Here is a 25,842-nt window from a genome sequence, read left to right on the forward strand (position 1 = left end):
GTGACATCCTGCATTTGTGTATATGAAGATGCTCAGCATTTATTTTTTAATTTTTTTGCTGCCAGCTGCCAAACGCTATCATGCTTTCTTTTAATTCTTCAGTGACAGTCAGCATCTTTTGCCGCTGAACAGAGACAATCCGCTATCAAGTTCCAGCTAGCAATATCGTTATCTTTGCATTCGTCTTCTCCCACCCTCCCACCCCTTGTCTTCCCTCCCTCCCTCCCTCCCTCTCCTCTCTCATCCGTGATCCCCAGAGCTAGTCAAAAATCCAGCTCTAGAGGCTGGAATAGCAGGGGGAAAGAGGGGAGGCTGGAACAGCTGAAGTGTGCACTGTAATTTCATATTTGTGCCAGCCTAAATAAGTAGATCATTGGGTGTAGAGACTGCCTCTTTCTTCTTTTTTTCTTTTTTTCGTAAGTAAGTAGAGACACACTGCACCATTTCCTGATTCAGTGAGCTCTAGAGGGCTGCTGGCTGTGTGCGGCAGGGGAGGTGCTAGAGCTGATCAAGCAGCGTAATTTTATACATTACTGAATCAGTGCAGGAAAAAGCTGGAGGGACAAAGCGTCAGCTCATCTTTGGACTGCATCGTGAAATCCTCCCGCTTTCTCCTCTAGCCATGCTCTGAGAGATCCGTTTCATTTCCCTCACACCCACCCACCCACCCCTCTCTCTTTTTTTCCTTTCCTGCTCCCCATTCCTCTTTTTCTCAGTATTTTCCCTCCTCCTCCTCGTGTGAACGATAAAGTGGTCTGATGATGGCCCTCGTTATGGAACCTATTAGCAAGTGGATGCCCAAACAAGTAGTGGATTGGATGAAAGGTAAGAGTATTTCTATATTGCAATCTGCCTCTCTCTCTCTCTCTCTCTTCTCCCCGCTGGCCTTTCATAACCTGCGCTTTAGGCATGATGCATTGTTGTGATCCCAGCCCCTGCTCCTTCCAATGTGCAGAGTTCTCTCAGTTTTGAAGATCGGTATGCTGTCTCATGCAAGCGAGTTGACTGAGAAAGAGGCACGACTGAATGGAGACAGGCTGTTGTTGGTGTGTCCGTGCGTGTGTGTGTTTAATTTGACACTCCAATGCTAAAGTGCCACTGGAACCTCTTGGCTGAGAGCTGATTGCATGTGTGAGCCCAAACCCTGGCGGGACTGTAGAATGTGCCCGTGCTCTAAGAAGCAGAAGACACCTCCCTCTCCCCATTTAGCCATTGCACAGTGTAATGATCTTATGCCTAGCTGTCTTTAAAAAATGCCCTGATTATCTCTGATGTGTTCGGAACAGGTGATTTGATGCAGTAGGTTGCAGCACTAGTATGCATGTGTGTGTGTGTGTGTGTGTGTGTGTGTGTGTGTGTGTGTGGATTCAAGCATATAGCTAGTGATGGGAGGATGACACCCTTGATTATTGAGCCATGTACAGGTTGCTTAGAGTCTGGGCTCCCCAGCTTTGCTTGTAGCTTCTCTGTATTTTGTGTCATGCATCCTCCGTGACAATCTCCCCACAACCCGCCCCAGCACTGTGGACAGTGCAGCCCCTGCCATATATGGAGAGTACAACGAGGGAGCAGCAAGGGACACCTGAGAACAACCTTGCAGGAGAAACTCTTCAGGATAACTTGGCAGGAATTACGGATTCCACACACACGCACCCACACCATGCATTGTGTAGTCACTACCACCATACCAAACCCATGTTTTCTATCTGGAAACTCAGCCTATGGTATCAGTAGGCATTAATTTGGACAGGAGGCACTGAAGTACTTTTCTGAACACAATGAATCTTGTTTCTTTTTTCCTGAGTAAGGAGGGGGGTGCAAGCAATAGTATGTATCTGTGGAGACCTACATTGCGAGAAAGGGCTGGCCTTAAGGAGCAAGCTAAGAACATTTTCTGCTTTGCAAAATGAACTCTGGTGGAACATTTTCTTGTGATGTAGGGACACACGGTAACAAGCAATATACTTCTATTTATATATGCATATGCAATACACAGGCCTTCATTATATTGCTCTCTCTCTGTGTGTGTGTGTGTGTGTGTGTGTATCTGCATGTAGTATTATACTGAAGGGCCATCACCTTTTCCTTTTAAAATTCCTTTACTATTAAACCAGACATTGGTTTTAATCTGTATGCAATTAATATAGCCCTGATCTCCAAAAGGTGCATTGTTTGTACAAAATATGATACACAATATAATTCAGTTCAATATATGGCCCAAGTTGGAATCCAAGACTGCTTATATTTCATGACATAATTCTACATGGTTATGCATAGGGATAATTTTTGAGTTGGGTGGAATGTACTCCCTGCTTCTACTCTGCAAAACTGCCACTATTCATACACACAACAGTTTTGTGCAACTCTTCTTGCCAGCAGGATAGTATATGTTGTGCTGTTACACACCTGTACCCTCAACATAAGCCCTCGTATGGGTGGGTAACAGCTGAAGAATCCAAAAACTTGGCTTCTCAAGAATCCATTTCTTGACCCTCATGGAGGGGGTCATTATTCCAATATGACTAAGCCAGGAAAAGTCTTGAAATTAACAAGATCTTGGGACACCACTGAAATAGAGCACTGGTGTCTAAGAGGGAAGAATCCTACTGTTTAGATAGTTTGTTACTGTATTCAAAGGGTTTGTGGGTGTAGTGAAAATTTTACATTTCCAAAACGCAGGTGATATGATGGGTCACAACACTACTGGAGGCATGGTTTTCTAAATAAATAAATAAATAAATAAATAAAAATTAATAATAGTACTTGTTGCTGGATTCCAGATAGATCTTGGTTTTATATTTACAACATAGCTGAGAAAGAAAATCCACCACCAGTGGAATGAGCACTTTTCTCATCCTCTATGTGTGCAAACAGTTTTTTTGGAATGACAAATAAGGACACAACTCTTACTTATCCCAAACACTTAGGATTTAATCAGACAAAGTATGATTAAAATGATGATTAAAAGTATGATAGCAGAGTCCCCGTGTTTGGATGCAGATTGTGCCAAATTTATGTGATGTAAGAGGAATTTGGGGGTGAAAAATGCTGTGCAGGAGGGTGCTGAGATCCTGCCTGTCAACTCTTTTCCTTCCAGCTCCAAACCTGCTCCCCCTATTCTCCAAGTCAAAGTTGCAGCAGGAGAAAAATGTGTAGGGGGAATTCTCTCTCTCTCTCTCTCTCTCTCTCTCTCTCTCTCTCTCTCTCTGTGTGTGTGTGTAAGTAAGGATTAAATAGCCCCCTTCCCCACCACTTCATAAAAATTTAGCAGTTTACCAGTTTTAACACATGCGTCTGCCACCATTGCATCAAGTTTGACCCTAAGTTGCTTGCTAAAACATGCTATCGTGTGCTTATAGATCTTCTGTGTCTTTATCTCTTTGCACATCGTGATATAACAAATGCAAGGGGATTCCTTTCAGCATTATGGGCTATTATTTCAAAATGAAATTTTGCGTGATGAAACTGGAGCGTGTGTAGCAGCAGACAGGACTTTCCTTCAGTAGGGTGCTTTCTGAGTGCACACAGACATGTAGGCTTCATTTACACACACAAAAGCCCCCTATTGCTCTTGCTACCAACAAAGGATTAGATTTTTCCTTTAGCATTTGCTCCATACCAATGAACAGATATAATAGCATGAGCTATGCAGCCAAACACGAGAAAAAGGTTCATTAAATATTATCTTGCAGCTAAAATGTTAAGTGTGGCCACTTGAGGACTTGCCCAAATTAGGGCAGAGCTGAAGCTGCTTATCATATTTTGCATGAGGCTCAAAAATCGCCCTCAGTAGCATTGTCTTGTAGCCAAAACTGATTGGTTGTGCTGACCCGCCTGACTTTATTTAGAGGTGTCTGGCAATGCCACCACTATGTTAAGACACAGTATCACAATAACTTCCTATTTACTATGCGATTCCAGATTGGGGGCATCACCCATATGACTCAGGAAGGAAGGAAGAGGAAGCAGAGCAGCAGCCAAATAGTACTCAGAAAAGTGTAAATATTTGCAGAATCTGAGCCTTGTTTGCAGGCGGGGCGGGGGGGGGGGTGCTACTCTGCCAAAATTGCTAGTTTTCTGAAAATCAAAACTGGTGAATATTCTATGGAGCTCAGTGCAGATGCACACATTTGTTTTTCTCAATTGCAATCTTACTCCAAGGAAGCAAATGAGTCTGGCAGTATTTAGGATTCAGATTTGACATGGCACTCCTCTATGGGAGTTTCTTTGATGCAGCACCCAGGATGTCCTTGTTCTGGGAAATCTTTTTAGCTTCTTCTTTATAGGCTTCCCATGTGTATCTGTAGACTCTTCTGTTTCAGGAGGCTTTCAACCAGATCCCACCACCCCACACCCCCTTTGCTCCTTTCAGGATAGCTTAGTTGCAGAGCAACTCCTTTGCCTGGCAGAATGGAGGGATAGGGGAGAAATCTGATTCTGTTCTCATTTCAGTATGAACTTACCTAGTTTGCTCTTTAAAAAAAAAAAAATCAAATCCCAAACTGAAACATCCATCATTAGAAATTTGCACTTTTCTGAGTTTTGCACTCCAGTTCTTCCACCAAGCAATGTGCAACAAAAGGTACATATTGAAGGAACTAGCATTTAAAATCCATTATACATTTGCAAAAGTGTGCATATTAGGTAAAACTGCACACAAAACTGCACATCTTAGAACTAATTTACACTAAAATGCTGGTTTATTTTCATAACACACACACACACACACACACACACACTGATGTGGAATTTTAGAGAACTGAGCTAAATGCAGGAAAAATGAGGAACTGAGCATCTATTCAGCGTATCCAGTTTAAAAAAGAAGCCAGTGGCAGGGGATGGAAATGTATCTCCTTGCATCTCCAGGTGTTGCTGAACTACAACTCCCATCATTCCCAGCCAGTTTAGCCAATGGTAAGGGATGATGGAAGTTGCACTCCAACAGCACCTGGGGACCCAACATAGAAGAGCATTCCAGTAGACAACACTGGGCTAGAGAGACAAGTGGTCTGTCCTGGTATTAAGGCAGCTTACAATGTTCCTCCTCAGTGTAAGTTTGTTTGCTTTTTTTAATTTACTGCTGTATCTTTCATTGTGTTTTTTAAAACTGCTGTATTGTATATATTGCTTTTAAATTTATGGTGTTAGCTGCCCTGAGCATTTTGCTCTGGAGTGGAAAGGTAGGATAATAGATAATTGCCAACATAAATAAAATGCCTGTGTATATGGCTGCTGTTAAAAAGCATGGAAAACAGGGCTAGTGGAAGAGAGAAAGGAAAATTGTCAATCCATGTCCACTAGTATTGCGTGCACCTTTGAGGGGTCCATGGCTTATAGAGCAAAATAGTGGTGGTGGTAAGGTAAAAAAGGTAAAGGTACAGGACCCCTGACAGTTGCACAGCCCCCCTGCAACTAATTCAACTTCTACATTTTGCAAACCTGCTCAGATAGCCAAATAATGAGGCTTCCTCATTTCTCTCTGTTGAGACTTCATTCAGGTTAGAATTAACTAGTGTGAACTCATTCAGCTTTCCAAAATTTATGTCTTCTTGCAGTGCATTCTACTTATAGTAGACACCCATCTTTGAATTCTCCTTGTCTCTTTGAATCCTAGTCCAGTGAGCAGTTCAAGCTTTGTTCAGCTTGTAAGTCTAATCCATGGGTAGGCAACCTAAGGCCCGGGGGCCGGATCCAGCCCGATAGCCTTCTAAATCCGGCCCACAGACGGTCTGGGAATCAGTGTGTTTTTACATGAGTAGAATGTGTCCTTTTATTTAAAATGCATCTCTATGTTATTTGTGGGGCCTGCCTGGTGTTTTCACATGAGTAGAATGTGTCCTTTTATTTAATATGCATCTCTGGGTTATTTGTAGGGCGTAGGAATTCGTTCATTTATTTATTTTTCAAAATATAGTCTGGCCCCACACAAGGTCTGAGGTACAGTGGACCGGCCCCCTGCTGAAAAAGTTTGCTAACCCCTGGTCCAACTCTGATCTGTCATTCAAAGTCTTGAAAAGTTAAGACTCTGAACCTGGAGCAGCTTGATGGGACCATGTGTCACCAGTCTGGAAAGCTTTGCATCGGCTGCCAGTGGCCTGCTGGGTCCAATTCAAGGTGTAAGTACTAACAAAGCCCTTGGGATCCAAGTACCCCCCAAAAGCATGTTCTCCAATATCAACCATCTCAGACCCTATGATCAGCAGCAAGGCCTTGTTGGTGGTGGTGTCACCAAGTGCTGCCCAGTTGGCCCTGACCTGCGAAAAGGGTTTTAAAGTGGTGGTTCCCCATTTGTGGGATGCCCTCCCTTGTGAAGTGCATCTCTCCACCCCCACCCCCCCTTTCAGGAAGAATTTTAAACCAGTGTTGTTTTCCCAGGCATTCGATGATTGAACATTTCTGTTCCTAGCACCTTGAAAGTATTATCTGTGCAAGTATGTGATTGTGTTTGGTCAGTTTTGGATAAGTTGTTTCATTATTATTTTGTTTCTTTATTGCTGGTGTGTTTGCCGCTGCCCTGGGCATCTTTGGGAGGCAAGGTGGGATATAAATGCAATAAATGAATAAACAAGCAAAGAAACTGAGATGAAATGTGACTTAAACAAGGGATTTCACCAGTCACAGGACAGAGGTGGGTGTGGATTCCATGATAAGGTGGCTGCAGATTCACCATGCTGTATTAAAAAATAAGAGATGTTAGCATCATCATCAATTTATTAATTACCATTCACCCAATTGCTTCAAGGTGATACACAATTAAAAATGGCAAAACAACAACAGTTAAAAACACACACACACACACCCAAAAACAGCTGATACATTTAAAACAAAGCTAAAGAAATGCAAAATAGACACTCATAGCAAAGACTTGATCTCCGGTTGCGAAAACCTGTTGGGTGGGGGAAATTGCCTTCAGTTGTTTCGGGAAAGCGCAGACAGTGTGCACCTGCTGTATCCCAGCAAGAAAGCTATTCCAAAGAACAGAGGTAGCCACCCTAAAAGGCCTGCTCCAAATTTCTTCAAAGTGGGCTTCTGAGATCTTTGGAACTTGCCGGAGATAATTAATGTTCACATATAAGCCTATTCCAGGGCAGGAACTGGCAAGAGTTGGCAGCTAAATGTATTGCATATTCATTTTACACACACACACACACACACACACACACACACACCTACTCAAAGCTTCAGGCCTCCCATAGAGCAACAGAAGCATTGAAGAAGACAATAGCAATGGGCAGGAACATGGTGGGTGGTCTGGCTCCTCAGAGGCACAAAGGGCAGCCTAGATTGCCCATCTTTGCATCATACCGCTGCCCACAATTTATTTATTTTTTTAAAAATGCATTGCACAAACACACACACACGAGAGGACACATATCTGCACAACATCTGCATGTACTAATTAATATGTATACACACCAATGGGCAGTAGATAAATTTAATTGAACTGGACTGATTTGAATTAAAATGTACAGATGCCAAGTTAGAAATGGTTACCATAATTTAGACCTGAGCTTGACTTCCTGGACACCCACTGCTAGAAAGAGTAGATCAGGTTGGCCAAGGGTTTGACAGTAAAAGGCAACTTAATATGTTCTCATAACCAGTGTGTCATACATAAGACTCCTGGTTTGAGCCCCATGGCCACTCAATAGAGTATTCTTTCTATTTTCCTTTTGATTCCCTGGGCATCTGAGAATCAACAAATAGGGCACATGTACCCCCCTTATATATGTCTTACAAACACCCTCTGATTTCCACATTGCAGATGCCCTGCAAAGCTTGTGAGATACAGTGGTACCTCAAGTTACAGACACTTCAGGTTACAGACTCCAACAACCCAGAAATAGTACCTTGGGTTAAGAACTTTGCTTCAGGATGAGAACAGAAATCGTGCAGCGGTGGTGTAGTGGCAGCAGGAGGCCCCATTAGCTAACGTGGTACCTCAGGTTAAGAAAGTTTCAGGTTAAGAACGGACCCCCAGAATGAATTAAGTTCTTAACCCGAAGTACCACTGTACTTGGAGAAATTGTGTTTTTTTAAAGGCTCCCTCTATACAACTTGTTTCTGAAATTCAAAATAGCTTTGTACTACTGTATGTGCCTTTGTATGCACAGAGCAAGCAAAATGACGGGGAAGTTTCAGCAGGTGCACTTGCAGGAGTGGTTGTGACTTGCACAGGAGGTAGGTACAGGGGACCCTGGGGTTAGAAGAAGTACAAAACTGATCCCTAAAAAGTGGAGAGGGCAAGAACCCCAAAACAGCAATGACGACTTGAGCATCTTCAGCTTCCAAGGGATGCTGATTAAGACCCCATCTGCACTGTACATTTAAAGCAGTGTTCTACTTTAAATAGTCATGGCTTTCCCCCAAAGAATCCTGGGAACTGTAGTTTGTTATGGGTGGCAAGAGTTGTTAGGAGGAGACTGCTAGTCCCCTCACATAACAATCCCTGGGGAAGGGTCGTTAGTTAAACCACGCTGGGGGTTTTGATTATGTAAGGGGAACAGGTGTATTGTAACAACTCACAACACCCTTGGCAAACTACAATTACTATGATTATTTGGGGGAAGCCATGACTGTAACAGTGATAAGATACAGTGGTACCTTGGTTCTCGAACTTAATCCATTCCGGGAGTCCGTTCAACTCCCGAAACCATTCGAAAACCAAGGCGCGGCTTCCGATTGGTTGCAGGAGCTTCCTACACTCAAGCAGAAGCCGCACTGAAGAAGAAGAAGAAGAGTTTGGATTTGATATCCCGCTTTATGACTACCCTAAGGAGTCTCAAAGTGGCTAACATTCTCCTTTCCCTTCCTCCCCCACAACCAACACTCTGTGAGGTGAGTGGGGCTGAGAGACTTCAGAGAAGTGTGACTAGCCCAAGGTCACCCAGCAGCTGCATGTGGAGGAGCGGAGACGCGAACCCGGTTCCCCAGATTACGAGTCCACCGCTCTTAACCACTACACCACACTGGCTCTCTCTGTATGTTCAGCTTCTGAAAAATGTTCACAAACTGGAACAGTCACTTCCGGTTAGCAGCGTTCGGGAGCCGATTTGTTCAGGAGTCAAGCCGTTCAATAACCAAGGTACCACTGTACTGGTTTAAACATATGGGGCAGATGGGGCCTGATTCATACCTCCCACAACAGCATGCAAATTGAAATTCAGTGAACTGTCATTTGCTAAGGGTGCTGTTGTGATCGGGTTCTGCTTTGGGGCTCCCCAGAGGCCTCTGGTTGCCCATGGTGAGAATAGAATTCTGAACTAGATGGGCCAGCACAGTGTTTCCTAGGTTCTTAAGATATATTCTGTAGCTGTTCTATTGCATTTGCTGATCATGTGAGATGGCAAAGTGCACTTTGATGTTCCGTCTGCCCCCGAGGGGGTCGAGGAGTTATAGTCTAACAATCTGCAATTTCCCAATTCCCACTGTGCAGCTTGAGGGAGTATGCTGGCATTTTAGCTTAGAGAGAAATCCCTGTTTGCCGTGCAACCTTGTGAAGAACATAGCATAAGAACTTGAGCCTGCTGGGTCAGGCCAATGGCCCATCTAGTCCAGCATCCTCTTCCCAAAGTGGCCAACCAGGTCCCTGTGGGAAGCCCTAAAGCTGTTCTGTTCCCACCTGAAGTTTCCAGCAACTGGTATCCAGAAGCATTACTGTCTCTATGGAGGCAGCACATAGGCATCATGGCTAATAGCCACCAATAGTCCTCTCCTCCATGAATCTACTGAAACCATGTGACCATCACTGCCCCCTGTGGGAGTGAGCTCCCTAGTTTAGCTATGTGCTGCAGATAGTAACTGTTCCACAAGATTTGCACCTCTATTCAGCAAAACCATAAATTTTCTTGGAAGGGCCATAGCACAATGGCAGAGTCTCTGCTTTTCATGGAGAAAGTCACAGGGTCAGTGACGGGCATCTCCAGGTAAGCCCCCTGCCTCAAACCCAAGAGAGCTGCTGCCAGGCAGCAAAGAGCTAGATGGACCAAGAGTCTGGCTCGGTATAAGGCAGCTTCCTATGCTCATCGCATTTTTATATCTATATAAATACATGCACACAGATGGTAACTGCGCCCCCCCAAAAAAATGTTCTTTGCCATCAAGTAGCACTTGAAGTGAAATACTGCAGAATAAAATGACAGCTAACTATTAAACAATGTTTTAAATTGAAACCACCGGAAAATCAGGGCCAAATCAGGCACAGAGTTATATGCATCTTTGTATCTCAGATGCAGATTTTTTCAAAATGCAAATAGCTTCAGCTGGCGTGGTGGTGGAGGGGTCTGATAATCAGCAATATCAGAGCAATCACAGCCATTGCAGCAGTTCTGAGGACAACCCTTCTTCTGAAACCATTATTTGTTGCAGGGAGGGGTTGGGAATCCCCCACAACAGACCTCTGGAATTCCAGCCCCTACCCAGATTGTGGCAGCATCCAGTCTGTTTCCAGTAATACATGCTTATTGTTAAATGAAAGGTATAAGTGTTGCTGCTGCATTTATTTTAGAATCACAGTTGCAAAATTTCATTGAGAATTGTGAGCAGCCAATTTTTGTTTTCCTTCCGATGTGTTTCTTTTGCAGTCAAGAGAGCACCATATGTGTATAAATGAATGGTTCTGTGTGTGACATCACAGTGTTTCAAGTTAAACAGCAACAAAATCAGTTGTGGTTCTCGGCAGCCTGCAAGGTGATTAAACAGCTGTGTGTGCACGTAAATATATAAGATCAGCTCCTTCTTAAATGCACCTTTTAAAGTAATAGCCTCATATGGAGTCATTTATTCCAAGTCCTGCTGATTGATAGCAGTGTTTTGCCTGCCAAAAGCTCTGGAGGTTCCAGTGATAATGAATGCTCAGCTATAAATGCCCCATTTCACAAATGCAAAACCCAGTTTCTCACCCTCATTCCTAATTCTACCTCCCCTCCTTTCTCAGCCAGGCTGCAGCCACGAAGAAGAAAAATACAAGCAAATTCAGTTGGTAAATTGATTAACCATGTTGCATTGATCCTTGCCCAGAATAATTACATGTTCTCAGCAGAAGGGTTTTCCTTAGTACGTAATTCCCTGGTTCCAATAGGGTTCATAAAAGGGGGGGGGGGTAGAAGGATGGGAGCAGGGAGCAAAGATGCTGATGACGTGAATGGGCTTGTTAACATTCACCTCATGCAGCTTCTGGCAATCCCTTCTTCAGTCTCTCTCCTTTGCCTCTCATTAAGTCACTACCTGCTTTGTAGCAATGTGTCATAGAAAGGGAGTCTCCGAGATTTGCAGAACGCAGTGCATAAAAATGGTAATGCACCACGGAATGCCAGACTAGGAATGGGGCAGAAATTCAGTCCACTTCACATTTTAAAGGGGAACCTACCTGCTTCACTCTTCCGGAATCAATAGGCAAACTGAAACATAGCCGCCCTCCAAAATCTGCACTTTTCTGAATTTTCAAATGCAGTTCTCTAGCCCAGTGATGTGTACAAAAATGGCGAAGCTGGGGTAGAGTTTGCATTAATATGCACATACAAGTGAAAATAATGAACACAAATGCTCTGCAAAATAGTGAATATTAGGAGAAAGTGCATACCTAGGACCACAGGAAGCTGCCTTATACTGAGTCAGATTGCTGGTTTGTCTAGCTCAGTATTGTCTACACTGACTGCCAATGGCTCACCATGATTTCAGACAGGAGTCGTTAACTGGAGATGCTGGGGATTGAACCTGGGATCGTCTGAATGCAAGGCAGTTGCTCTGTCATTGAGCTACGGCCCTTCCCCAGGCATATGTTAGGAGAAATGCTGGTGAATTTTCATGACATCTATCTATCATCTATCTATCTATCTATCTATCTATCTATCTATCTATCTATCTATCTATCTGTCTATCATCTATCTATCTAGCAAACCACTATGGAGAACTGAACTGATAATTGGAAAAAAGGAGATTCTGGGAGAAACCAAAATTGACATATTTGCCCCTTCCTGCACCAGAGCACATTATACCATATTCTCGCCAAGCGGCTTTGTACCTGTTATTATTTCCTTCCACATTTAATCCTCTCATATGCACTGTGCCATTTCTGTTTACTGAGAGCATATTCACATGAGAGACCTAAAACAGCTTAATTGTCATTCCCCTTTTCCAGGGGATCCTGGGAATTGTATGCTTTTGGGGGGAGAAGATGGGTAGGGATATCTTAACAGCAAGCATCTCACTGAACTACAATACCCAAGGTTCTCTGGAGGTAATCCCATGACCTATAAAAGTGGTATATTGGTTTTAGACCAGTTGGAGATTATTATCTAAGCCCTTAGCTGCACTGCCCAACATATATTGATGCTGGTAGTGTAGCTAGGAGTGAGATAAGCAGTTCCTAATTGGAGATGGTTATCATGATCAGTTCTCCTGAGATACGTAATTATTCTTTAAATGTGCACTAAAGAAAATTGAATGCACAGTTGACTGGTTAAGATAGGAGCAGGGAGTGACACCTCTGTATAATGAGAACCTGAGAGCTGAACCATACTGGCAGCTTATCAGGTGCCATCTTCTTTTACCTGTGGTTTGTTGGTCTGTTTGAATGTAATGCCCAGCCTCCAAAGGGTTAGGCCTGGACATTTTCGAGCCTGAAACAGAAAATCCAAATAGCAACTCCATCTCTAAAATATAACAATAAATAAGGCCTCTGGGAGCTCCTGGTGACAGCACGCAAAGCTATGAACTGTCTATCCCCCTCCCCCCATAATTACCCATAATGCACCGGCATAGCACTGCTCTAGTCTAGAACAAGAGTGGGTGCCGATTTCCCTTCTAGACAAGCTTCCAGGGGCCACATGCCACATGGGTGGGGCCAGAGGCAAAAGTTGGTGGAGCAACAAATGCAAATTTTGCCTTTGTACAGCATGCTCGTTTTCACATACTCTTGCACGGACATCTCTCAGTTCTCCATCAAGGAAAGCTAGAGTCATTATCAGAGTTCATGGACACCTTTCAGCCAGGCACAAACACTCAAGAAAAGTGTGAAGCAAGTCTGGTGCAGGGTGTAGCTGGGGAGGATCTATGCAAGTCTAGCTTAAACATCGGGAACCATAAGAAGGGAGAGAAGAGACCTTGAAGTTGTCCATCAGCTATGAGAGCCTGGACAGCAGACCACGTAGGTACACAGGTGATCTAGCTGCATCCCATCATGGTGAGATGTACTGAATTTCTGTGTACATTACAGTAATTATTTTGAATCAGGCATCTATACATATAAGATAGTGTATTCAAATTCCATGCAAATCTGCACCACCTTTTTATCTCTTATTCGGTGATGTGAACGAGGGCAATTACGGTAAAATAAGTATTGCAGTAGCACACCTCAAGACCTTGTAAGAAGACATATCTGAAAGTTAAACAAGTCAATTCATGCCTGTGAAAGGGGACAGGGGCTGTAGCTCATTGGTGGAGAATGTATGCTTCATGTAGGTCCTCCCTGTTTCAGTTCCTGGCATCTCCAACTAAAGAAGAGATGGGAACTAAAAGGCCCTCCATATATTGCTAGACTACGACTCATCATCCCTGACCATTGGCTGCACTGGCTGGGGCTGATGGAAATTGGACTCCAACAACATCTGGCATGCCACAAATCCCGTGTCCCTGATTTAGAGAATCACATAATAAGTGATGGGAAAGACATCTAGCTGATAACTGCCAGAGTTGGCAGTGATGGACTAAATGAAACAATGCAGAAAGCTGCAAATGACTATAGAAGAGAAGGCTGCAGGCCCTACAAGTGTCTCTGATTTCCAGGGACAGCCTCAGATTTACAGAAGCTGTCCTGGTTTTATGATTTGATCGCGAAATGTCCTGCTTTTCCTTAAGACGTCCCTAATTTTCATCGGAGAAATGTTGGAGGATATGGGGTTATGTGACTCTGACGCCAATGATACAACCTTTAGAAGTCATCTGAAGGCAGCCCTGTATAGGGAAGTTGTTTTAATGTTTCATGTTTTTATATATGTTGGAAGCCTCCCAGAGTGGCTGGGGCAACCCAGTCAGATGGGTGGGGTATAAATAATAAAATTATTACTGTTATTGAATAGGACATCCCTGTTTTCATTGGAGAAATGTTGGAGGGCATGAGGCTCTCAATGGCTACCAGCCATAGTAGCTATGCTCTGCCACTACAGCTGGAGGCAGTAACACTTCTGAATACCAGTTCCTGGAAACCTCAGGAGGAAGGAATGCTTTTTTGCTCAAATCCTTGAGGGTTTCCCACGAGCATCTGGTCGGTCACTCTGAGAACAGGTTGCTGGATTAGATGGGCCATTGGCCTGATCCAGCAGGCTCTTCTTATGTTCTTACATTCAGTGTTCCATCAGGGCAGACCGACCCCACAGCTTTTTCTGTGCAAACATCGTAACCTGGACCCTTAATCAACATTGTCTTATGAGATGATCTGTGAGCAGAGGTGAATTAACCTCCCGTGCTGCAGACAGAGCAAAGAAAATCTTGCACAGGCAGTACTTTGCTTGGATTTTCTGTCAACAAGGCTGCTTCTACCCCACCTCCCACTGCTTTCCCCCCAAACCTGTGTCTGAATCATAACCAGTACCGTACCTTACAGTAGCACATCTACCTGGTGGGATAATGTTTTGGCAGGATTATGACAGGCATAGACAGAGGAGCATTCAGCATCTTCAAGCAATACCTGAGCTATTTTTAGGCCTCGTTATTTCCGTGGCAGGGTTTTTAGGAGAGTCTGAGTCTTGGAGGAGGAGCCGGAACCTTAAGTTGAGCAGTCACTGCTGGGCTTGTTAACTGTCTCGAAAAAACATATTCCTCCAAAGCATCATTTAATGCTTGATGCTTATAGCTATCAGTGACAGTGCTTGTGGAAGGATGCAGCCACCCTCCTGCTACCTGCACACCTGCTGCTTCCCTAGACAGGGCAGGGGCAGAGGAGGCTGGGGCTGCAGTGGTGGAGCAATGGGAGCACTAGATTGGCAGTTCTCCCACTAAAATCACATAGCCCTAAACTCTCCCCAGGTCCATCCAGGTAAGTAGCACGACAGCTCTGCCCCCATGGGATGTGCCACTCCTGGCAGCTGTTTTCACTCTGGGTGGAGCAAAAATCAGGTCTTGGTGTATGTGGTAGCATCACATGAAGCAGCACCTGCACAAAGAAGGCTCATTGCTTTCCTATTCTGACTAGCAGCAATGCTGCAAGGCATGCTCTTCCCAACCTGGTGCTTTTCAGATGTTGTTGGCCTTCGGATTCCTATGAACTGCAGCCAGCATGGCCAATGGCAGGGCTCATGGGAGGTTCAGTCCAACATATCTGCAGGCTACCAGCTTAGGAGAAGTTGCTCTAAGGTCTCAACAGAGGTCTCTCCCAGCCTTAATAATTGAGATCCTTTAATTAAGAAGACAGGGATCGAATCTGGGACAGTCTACATCCAAAGCATAGGCTGCATCACTGAACTATAAACACTGAACAGTGTAGAGTTGCAATCTGTGCCCCACATCAGGTGCATCTTACCTAAATACAAATGCACAACACAGGATCATAAGAAGGTGTCTTGATACTGAATCAGACTATTACTATCATTATTACTTATTAAATGTGTATACTGCCTTTATCTGTAGATCTCAGGGCGGTTCACAACATAAACTTACAATATAAAAAAAATACAGAATACATAATAAAAACAAAAACAAACCAATAATCTCCCCAACCTCCCACAACACATTTAAAGGGGAATCAGATGTCAATCAGCCAAAAGCCTGGTTGAAGAGGTATAATGAAGGCTCCAGCCAAACCTCCCTGGAAGAGCATTCCACAAATGGGGAGCCATTGCAGAAAAGGCCTGTTGTCATGTTGCCACACTCTGGATGTCTTGTGAAAAAGGCACACGAAGAAGGGCCTCAGAGAATGATCTCAGGGTCTGGGTGGGTTCATATGGGAAGAGGTGGTCCTTGAGGTATTGCCGTCCTGAGCCATTTAAGGCTTTATAGGCCAAAATCAGAACTTTGAATTGGGCCAGGGAATCAATTGGCAGCCACTGAAAAATGATGATAGGCTGACCCAAAGTCATCCAATGAGCTTCAGCGGAGATTTAAACCTGGGTCTCCCCCATTCTTAGATGCTCCTCAGTTCTCAGACAACCCTTCAAAGAGAGGCCTATCATCTGTCATGTAGGGTGCATGGCCACCCTCTTCCTAGGCAAAAAAAAAGGAGAGAATTAGGAGGGAATTTGAGGCTGTGATGTGCTTAAAGAGAAGTTCAGTGGTTGATGATTAAACTTTAATGGCAGGGCTGGGACTATGTTCTGTCTCCCCCAAATCTCAGAGTCTTCTCCAAGCTCAAAAAGAAACAAGGATCAGCAGCTACACCCTTTGTTTAATCCCTCCGGATTAGCAAAGGCAGGGACCTATAATTGCTAGGAGCCTAGTAATCTTCCCTTGCTTGGTCAACAAAGCAGAGCATTTTCCTTGTTACCTAGACCTAACAATTCTGCATTTCCAATACCAGAAAGATGAGGTTCAACCAAAACACACAGGCCTCTGTGAGTTTACTTGTCCCACTGTGTCCAACAAGTCTTACAACTAAGGAAATCCACAGAGAATTAATGGCTTACTGTGCAATCTATTTATCCTAAAGTACATATTTTATAAACAGTTTTTCCTAGTACTTTTGCAAGCCATTTCATCCTGAGAGAATGAATTTTATATGTTATTTTCACTGATATACTCCATTTTGTACACATTATTTGGTTGGAGAACTGCACTGCAAAATTTGGAAAAGTATAAATTTCAAAGGAGAGCTGTGCTTCTGACTGATCATTAGCTTGGAAAGCATGAATTTGGGAAGGTTGCATTGAAATGTGATCTAAACAAACTTCTCCCCATCCTCACTCTGGTGCAAGTCCTATTGAACTCAGTGGGGCTTACTCCCAGGTAACTGAGGTTAGGAAAGCAGCCTTCGGACTCATCCAAACTTGCGCTCATCCCATGTTTTATTCCACTCGCCTCACCACTTTCATCCAGGAAAACACACTGTTTACCACTGAATTGGAACAAACACCAATTGAGTTTTCTGTGGATTTATGTTTGTTCCGATTCAGCGGTAAACAGCAGGTTTTCGTGGGGAGAGCGGTGGAGCAAATGAAAATCCTCTCAGACCCATGCCTAGGAAGCATGGGGTAAGCAAAAGTGTCTTAGTTCTCTTACCAAAACCGAGCATCATCGTTCCAAAAGAAGCCCGCATCTCTGGTAAAATGGCATGCATACCATTTTGCTTGCTTGAGAGAACCACACAGCTGCAGGGAGAACAAGCAGAAAGCAGCTCTTTTGCTCTCATGTTTAATGACGCTGTGTTAAAATGGAGTTCCTGCTGTAGTCATCACTAAGTCCTGGAATAATAGATAACAGAAAATAGGCCTTGTGTGCCCAGAATATGTTCACTGGGCTTTAGGGCAGTCATAATAGCTTCATTAGGAAGGCAACCTACAAGCCCAGAACCTTTGGAAGGTATGTTATTAGGTGCCAAAAACTCTTCCATGGCATAGTGCAGGGCCACCAATTCTTTTAACCCAGCAATCTGAGCTTGTTCACTTCAACAGGCAATGAAGTCTGTGGCATGTTTATCAGTAACCAGCTTTGACTCTGCATAAATTGCCCCTGAGAACATGTGTCATTGAAAGAGCCAGCAAAATGCTGACAAGGATTCTCAGGCTAACAGCTAGAGACGCAGAAGTGACAGTTGCATCATACTGCTCCTTCTGACACGTGGAGCTATTTTTTGTTTGCCTGCTTTGTTTAGGGGTTTCTGCTTTCTTCAGCAGTTAGAGAAAATTGCTGGTGCGCATCTGTTTGCAGGGGTAGGGGAGAGTCCATCCTACAGACAGAAATGAGATTTAATTTTGGATTCAAATGGGGAAGTTTATGGCAGGATGCACGAGGCTGATAATGGCAATAAGACCAGGATTTTAGGTTCCTGACAGGAATTGTTCTGGGAACTTCAAACTAAGGTTTGTTCAGCCTGCATTTTAAAGCCTAATTCACACCTCTGCAGATCCAAATGCCCTTTGGATTTTGCCCTTCTCTGAATTTTGTTCTCAGCTCAAAAAGTGTACTAACATACATTTTAAATGTGGGCTTTAGAATAAAATGTGTTTAGAAAAGTGTACATTAAAAAAAGACACATATCCCTGCATACTGAAACCAGGCAGATGTGCCTTCACTGTATTCTTTTTGGCACCTGCTAAAAAGACTTTTGTTCAGGCAAGCCTACCCAGATATGTAGAATGTTGATGTGTGTTTTAATCTGCTTCTACTTTATCATTGACTTTAAACTTTTTGTAAACTGCTTTGAGGTTTTTTTTACAATCAAACCTTGTATAAATTTTGTAAATAAATAACATACATATTTTGTTGATAAAATAGCATTTAAATACTAATATGTGTATTTATTAATTTTAGCCACACATTAATGTAGAACTGGAATGGAATTGTGAATGAATTAAAAATGAAGTGAATCAGAAACAGACTGGCATGTCCAACCCTTATTCCAAACAGGCAAGGAAAAAAACGTTTGGGTCAGGAGCATAAATTTTAAAACAGAGATTTTAAAACGTTAAACTGCGGCCCTTCAGATGTTGCTGGACTCCCAGCTCCCCTCAGCCATGAGGCAACACACGCAGTGGTTAGGGATGATGGGTGTTGTAGTCTGTTTCTGTTTTATCTCCCATGGCTCAGTGGCAGAGGGCCTTCTGGGTAGTGGCCCCCACCCTGTGGAACACCCTCCCATCAGATGTCAAGGAAATAAACAACTGTCTGACTTTTAGAAGACATCTGAAGGCAGCCCTGTTTAGGGAAGCTTTTAATGTTTGAAGTTTTATTGTGTTTTAAATATTCTATTGGGAACTTCCCAGAGTGGCTGGGGAAACCCAGCCAGATGGGCAGGGTATAAATAATACAGTAGTAGTAGTAGTAGTAGTAGTAGTAGTAGTAGTAGTAGTATTTTAAGGTTGGACTTGGCCCATTTTTATGAGAAATCATTCTGACCAGGATTAAGCAACAACTTAAGTGGGTATATGACAGCCATCTCCAGGTGACAGAAGAGCTGTCACATGGAAGGTGGAGCAAGCTTGATTTCTGCTGCTCAGTCATTTTCCCTGCTGTTTCCATCTTCTGTTTTCATTTGCACCACGACTAGAGATGGGAATCTGAAAACTAGTCAACAGAGGATACTCTTGTTTACCGACATGAATTCCCATTATAGCAATACAGCTAGGAAGAAGTGAAGTGTTTCTTCAATCAAATCTTTGCCTATGTGCACCATCACCTGGCATCGCCTCTGTGATTAGACTGCAGTAATGAAGGGAATACATGCTAACAAGATTCAGGGGCAACAAGGCAGGAGGTGGTCGGGAAAGCAGGAGAAGAGTTGAGGCAGTGCAGCTTAAAACATTTTTCTTTCTCTAATGTACAGTGTTTCCATTGCAAGATATCGTAAAAATGTAGTTCTGGGGCAAGGAACATTTAAACCCAAACATTTACCTTCCAGGAGGCACATGCTAGAGGAACAGCAACTGTGAATTTTACCTTTTGTACAGTAGGACAGCTTTTGCAAGCACTTCCACACCCTTCTCCATTCCTGCCAGCGAGAGGCTTTGTCACATTCCAGCCAGGCAAAAATATTAAGGAAGGCTGTGAAGCAGGGCTGGCAGGGTGTGTGACCTGGGTAGAAAGGGAGTACCTGGAGCAGAGAGTCATGGCCTGGAGACAGTCCCATGCGGCCAGATAGAGAGGCTTGGAGGGGAGGGCCTTGGGTTCCCCACTGTGGCGCATGATAATTTTTGCTCTTGGGTTATCCAGATAAGAAATGCACCTGATAATCATCTAAATTATTATTTGAAAAGCTGCTTTGCCCTGCTCCCTCTTTTGCTCCACTTTTCACATGCAAATATCTCAACAACAAAACTTTTAAAAAGATAAAAGGAGGCATGTCCTTGTTAAGCCTTAAGAGGCAGCAAAAACTCCTTCATGTTGCAATGGCATTATCGTCAAGCTTTGATCCAGTACTTGAAGAACTATTGATGTTCCATAATTAACAAGTGGCAGTGAACAGTTGGGTGTACTTTTTATTTTAAGGACTACCATTTTATCAGAATGAAAAATCCTTGGAAGTAGACAAAACCATGCTACCCCAAGCAAACACAAAGGCACTCTTCATTTTGCATTTGGTGCTGATAGGATCCATTCCTGCAGATTTTACTATAGTTTCTGGTGATGCTGTGGTCAACGGTAAAGGATGGTGTAGTCTAAAGGATGGTGTAGTCTAAGCAACATATGGAGAGTCAGAGTCCTCATCCCTGTAGCAGACAAGTTTTTCCCTAAGCATTGAAGAAACAATTTCACCAGGTATACTGCAGGAGCAATAGAAATGTTGGAACAGCAAGAATAGCCATGCTGGTAGCTCTAAGTAACTTTAAGGGCAGTGAAGCCTGCATGGATTTCAATATCATCTTCAGAAGTCCTACTTTTTTGGCCCATCATTACAATCTGGTAACGCAAGGGAGTTATGACTGGATAGCTCAGTTGGTTAGAGTGTGGCGCTGATAATGCCAAGGTTGCAGGTTCAATCCCTGCATGGGGCTGCTGCATTGCAGGGGGCTGGACTAGAAGATTGTCAGGGTCCCTTACAACTCTACAATTCTATGATTCTATGAATGCCTTCTCTCCGTATTGGCCTTTAAGAGGTCCTTGACTGTTTTTAAAATGTCAGTTTGCCTTTGGTCAATACAGTGCTTTCAAGTTAATTTTTGTTAACCAGGGTGTATGTGTGTGAGAGAGATCATTGGGTGAATTTTTTAATGTGATTTTATGAAAATTGTGTGAACCACATTGAGCGTGCTATGCCTTAAAGGCAGCTTTAAAATGGTGTCAAACAGAACCTCCACATATATATGCAGTATACCTCTGAGTATCATACTTTGGGGAGGTTGTACTTCCACAGACCATTGGTCAATTAAGTTTTTAGTTGACAGTTTCCAAGCATTTTGGCTAGATATGGTTATCCTTCGGAGCTTTTAAACCTGATGTCAGCATAAGATTTATACCCTTTCCTTTGATTCTCCCCCCTCCAATATTTTCCTCCTAAAAACGCTGTGATGTCAGTTAGGCTGACAGCTAATGATGAGCCCAGGGTCACCCAGTCCAATACTTTAACCACTACACCACATTGGTTTCCAGAATCAAAATGATGAAATAAAACACAGTCAAAGAAGACACCATCCCATCTTATGTTATTATGGTATATTCCTATTCCCCTAGCCTCTGAAGTGCAGAGGAAAGGACCCCTTATGGCTTTTGATCAAGACTGATTCTCCCCCCCCCCTTACTCCAGCGTGAATGTCAACCTCATCATTAATAGCTCACCACCAAGCAGTGGATGCTCTAACGAGCTACTAAATGGCTCAAATGATGATGTGTTCAGAAGACATTTGTTATAAATGTTTGCTATTTTTAAATTGTTCACTAATGGCTGCAATGAATTATCTTTCCTCTTTCAGAACCATGACCTGTCCAGAGATAGATTTACAAAATGAAGGCATGCAGTGTACTTTGGGTCCTTATACTACACTGACCTAGAAGTTCCTCTGGATTTTTAGATTTAAAAACAGGAGCACTTACATACTCCAGCAGATACCCAAGTTCCAGTCTCATAGTATTTCGTATTTATCATGCATGCTATATTTCATATTCTTAGGGATCACATGCACATAAAGCTGTGCTTGGAATAAACTTGTTTGTTTTAACCAAGTTCGCTGAATTTGTTCAAAAATCTCTGAATTACAATTGAAAGTACCTCCCATAATTGTTGGGTGAGCTGAATATGAATTAAGCTCATTTTATGGGAGAACTTTGAATTATTTCTAGATGATCTTCACATTCATTCTCTGACATGTTTTCAATGTTTAAGACTCATCCATGCCCCTTTAAACTTAAAGATAATAATTGTTGGAAGTAAATTAACATTACGCTGTGTGTGTTAATCTTTTCTTACTTAAGAATATTTTATATATTTGTAACATTCTGGATGCTGATTTTTGCTGTTGTTGCCTAGGGTCATTTGGATGAATTTGAATTGAACTGTAAACCAAACTAGAACATTTTGTAAAGGGCTGAATGTGAATTGGAGTTAGTTTCTTTTTGGACATGTTGAATTTGGTGTAGCTTTGGATAATCTGTTAGGATGTTGACCCTTCATCAAAGAGAGACAGAGGCTCATGCAGTTGGAAGGTGCAGATTTTGGGGGGAGATAGAAAACTAGAGTTGAATGCAGGATGTTCTTTAAAACCTCCCTGGCTATTAGCAGTAAGAGGACTAGGGTTTTTTGTTTGTTTGTTTTAAATGCCTTCCCTTCTCCCTATAGATATTGACTAAGCTGCTGAGGTTTTGTGGGGTGTTTATTTAAAAACAAAAACAAAAAACTCTGCACACATAGTAGTCTTCTGGACAGATGTTGGTGGAAAGGGGATTGGAGATGGGAGGCAGTTTATCCTGAGCTGCTGGATCTGTCTGCAGCACCCCGTGTGGTAAACCACCAAACTGCAATGGCAGCATCTTGGCGAACTACATTCAACTTGACCTCACATACCCAGCTTGGCCACTGGAACCTCCTGGAACAGGAAGGAATATAAAGGGCTTCCTGTTGCTTGAGCAGCACTGTCCTCTTGCGTTGTAGTCTGTTGCTATATCCATGGTTATTCTGTGGCCCTTACTTATTAAATTTAATTAATTAAATTTTGTTCTTTAACTCTGCCTCTTAGTTTGTCTTTTGGTCCCATCATGGCTTGTTACATGGCTTCTGATTTGCAGCTCCTGCTTCATCTGATATTGCTGCTCCCTGTGGCCAAGCCCTGTTGGACTGAGTGAGCAAACAGTGTTGTGTGAATTGGGAAAGGACATGGAGAAGGTACTAAACAATAGACACAGGATTATATATGATTCAGACTTTTATTGCTGCAAGGTTTTGAATATATTGCTCTCTATCTTAATGAAATCTAAATGTTGGCCAGTGGCATCAGACTAATGCATTATACAAAACAAACAAAACCTCTCTCTCTGTTTATTCTGAGATGTGATGGCTGATTTTAGTTCTAATTGCATGAGTTAGAGCTGCATCCTCTAACTGGCTAGGATAGGTATTGACACTAGTTTTTGTGGATGCAGGCAACAATGCTGAATCTATCAATTTGTTGTTCTCCCAGTCGCGGACGACTCTGGGGTTGCAGCGTTCATCTCGCTTTATTGGCTGAGGGAGCCGGCGTACAGCTTCCAGGTCATGTGGCCAGCATGACTAAGCCGCTTCTGGCGAGCCAGAGCAGTGCACAGAAATGCCGTTTACCTTCCCGCCAGAGTGGTACCTATTTATCTACTTGCACTTTGACATGCTTTCGAACTGCTAGGTTGGCAGGAGCAGGGACTGAGCAACAGGAGCTCACCCCGTCATGGGGATTCGAACTGCCGACCTTCTGATCGGCAAATCCTAGGCTCTGTGGTTTAACCCACAGCGCCACCCGTGTCCCTCCCTTTTGCTTAAGCTTAAGTTAAATGAGCGATAGGGATTGCAAGATAAGAGCAGACTTCTGTTTTTGTGACTCTTCTGGTGTGTGAACTTCAACAGGCCCAAAAGTCTGTTGTTCCTTCTAGCAATGAGTGGAAGATTTATTTAAGGCTGAGATCCAGTGGTTCCTGGGAGGGTGCTTCAGGGGCTCATAGGACTGTGGAGAGGATGGCCCAATCATGGGAGTCCTCCCTGCACTAGTAGTAGAAAGACGTGTGGCTGTTTGACCTCTGTTGGCAGTGCTCAGACAGAGTGGAGGTCAAAAGGGGGATGAATTGAGAGAGGCCTTTGATCTGCTGGATCCAAAGCTCCCCTACCTCCTAGAGTACCCTGGGAACAGGGAGAAAAAAACCCTTGGGCTGCCCCAGCTGACTGGGGAACAGCTGAGAATGGCAAAAGAGAGCTGGACTGGGGGGTGGGGTTGAGCCGTATCTGGAGTCCCCCTCTGATTGACTGATCAGTGGAAGGTTATGTTGCAAACCCTGTAAGATTAGGCAGTGGGCCAGAAACAGCCCAGGGAGTGCCAAATGGGGGGAGGCATGTTTCTTGGAGACTATGCATACTGACCAGAGAATGTGCATATCACTCAGAGAATGCAACAAAACAAAACAAAAACAAAACAGCTGATACGCACATTCTTCAAAGTCTTTTGGGGTGTATGCATAATAACCGGAGAATGTACAAAACTCAGTCAGTTGAAGTATATTGACCAGGAAATGTGTACAGTGTTCCCTCTTTATGGAAAGATCATGAGACTGGTGAATGTGCACAATAGCAGGCTGTTACACACACTAAACCTTAACATATATATTGGGAGCAATGGGATTGGGAATCTTTTTTTAAGTCCCCAAAGAGAGAGCGGAAAGGACCATACATACGTACATACATACACAGCGGACTTCCAGACTCTCACTATATTCAAGTTGGATTCAATCATGCATTGGCAAATTCCAGTTGCACAGGTGTGGTTATTTGGCAAGAAACCTCCTCCCGCAAAATATTGGATTGTTGTTGTTGTTTTGCTTTAAGTGATGGGGAAATTCACTGGATAACGGTGTGGGATAACACTTGTTTTGATGCAACATCATCTACCTTCCCTGCGAACAAATCAGAGTGAATGCTCAATAAATAGGTCATCTGGACTCTTCCACTTTCTGACAAGCCTGGTAGGGCTTTCAGCCTGGTGATTTGACTACTGGTATGCTTGCCCTGCCCAGTCAGATTACACCCAGTGCATTTTTGCTGGGGGTCCTCAAGAGTATGCAGCACCTTGTTTATCTAGAAGAAAAGCACTGATTACACCCCCATTAAATTTGTAAAACCTTCCACTATCTCAGAAAAAATATATATTTTGGATTGCACTTCCTTTAATTCCAGAAAAACACCTCTGTTGGAGAATTTGGCAATAATGTAAATTTAGTTTGGTATTTTTTTCTTGGTCCATAACAATGAGAAACCTGGATAAACTATCTTGGGAATTTTTACAGTTTGCTTCTTTCCTCTCATATGCTTTGAAAATATAATTAACACAAAAGGTCTTTTTTAAATAATAATAATAATAATAATAATAAAAAATGATAAATTGTATAGCTTTTTTCTCCAAGGAAAAAAAATGCCCAGGCAAATCTGTCAAATGATCTAATCTTGTGCATTATCTGTGAACAATTGACCTTCATGTATTTCAACCTCAGTGCAAAGATCAGGACATTGTTCAAGAGTAGGGCCATTACAAAGCAGCACTGTACAACTGAGCATACAGAAGGTTTCAAGTGCCTAACCCTGACATCTCCAGTTAGAAGAATTAGATAAGTGGTGATGGGAAAGGCTCCTGTCTGCTAGACACCCCAGAGAGCTGTTGCTCAATGATCAAATAGTCTGACTCAGCTCATTTAGAAGTAAATACACTGAAAGGTGTATAATGAAGAAGCCAGATGCACCTCCCTCAGGAGGGAATTCCACCACTTAGCAGATGCCACAGACAATGTCCTTTCCTGGGCCACCACCACCAACCCAATTTCTGAGGGAGTTGGAACTACTAAGAGGGCCTCCTGTGCTGATCTTAGCACCCGAGAGGTTCTGTAGGGAATGAGGTGATTTTTCAGATATTTGGGGACAGAGTTGTTCAGGGCTTTAAAGACTAATGTGAGCACTTGAATTGGGCCTGTAAATGAACTGGCAACCACTGCAACTGTTTTAAAACATATGGGATCTAAACGGAACCCCAGCTAGTG

The 25,842-nt window shown here is 43.2% G+C and overlaps 1 protein-coding gene across 2 annotated transcripts in view; it reads left to right on the top strand.

Moving 5' to 3' along the window:
- Window positions 1–324: 324 nt before the first annotated feature.
- LOC128406792 (connector enhancer of kinase suppressor of ras 2-like) overlaps window positions 325–25,842 on the top strand; it is a 310,922-nt gene continuing 285,404 nt past the window's right edge. The window contains exon 1 of one of the 2 annotated variants that reach the window (XM_053374481.1): window positions 325–825. In XM_053374481.1, the coding sequence (XP_053230456.1) occupies window positions 759–825 (67 nt within the window). In that variant the 5' untranslated portion in view covers window positions 325–758. The remainder of the gene's footprint in view (window positions 826–25,842) is intronic. The other variant, XM_053374479.1, reaches the window with a different exon arrangement.

This window comes from Podarcis raffonei, chromosome Z, assembly GCF_027172205.1.
Source record: "Podarcis raffonei isolate rPodRaf1 chromosome Z, rPodRaf1.pri, whole genome shotgun sequence".
In the NCBI taxonomy this organism is placed as follows: Eukaryota; Metazoa; Chordata; class Lepidosauria; order Squamata; family Lacertidae; genus Podarcis; species Podarcis raffonei.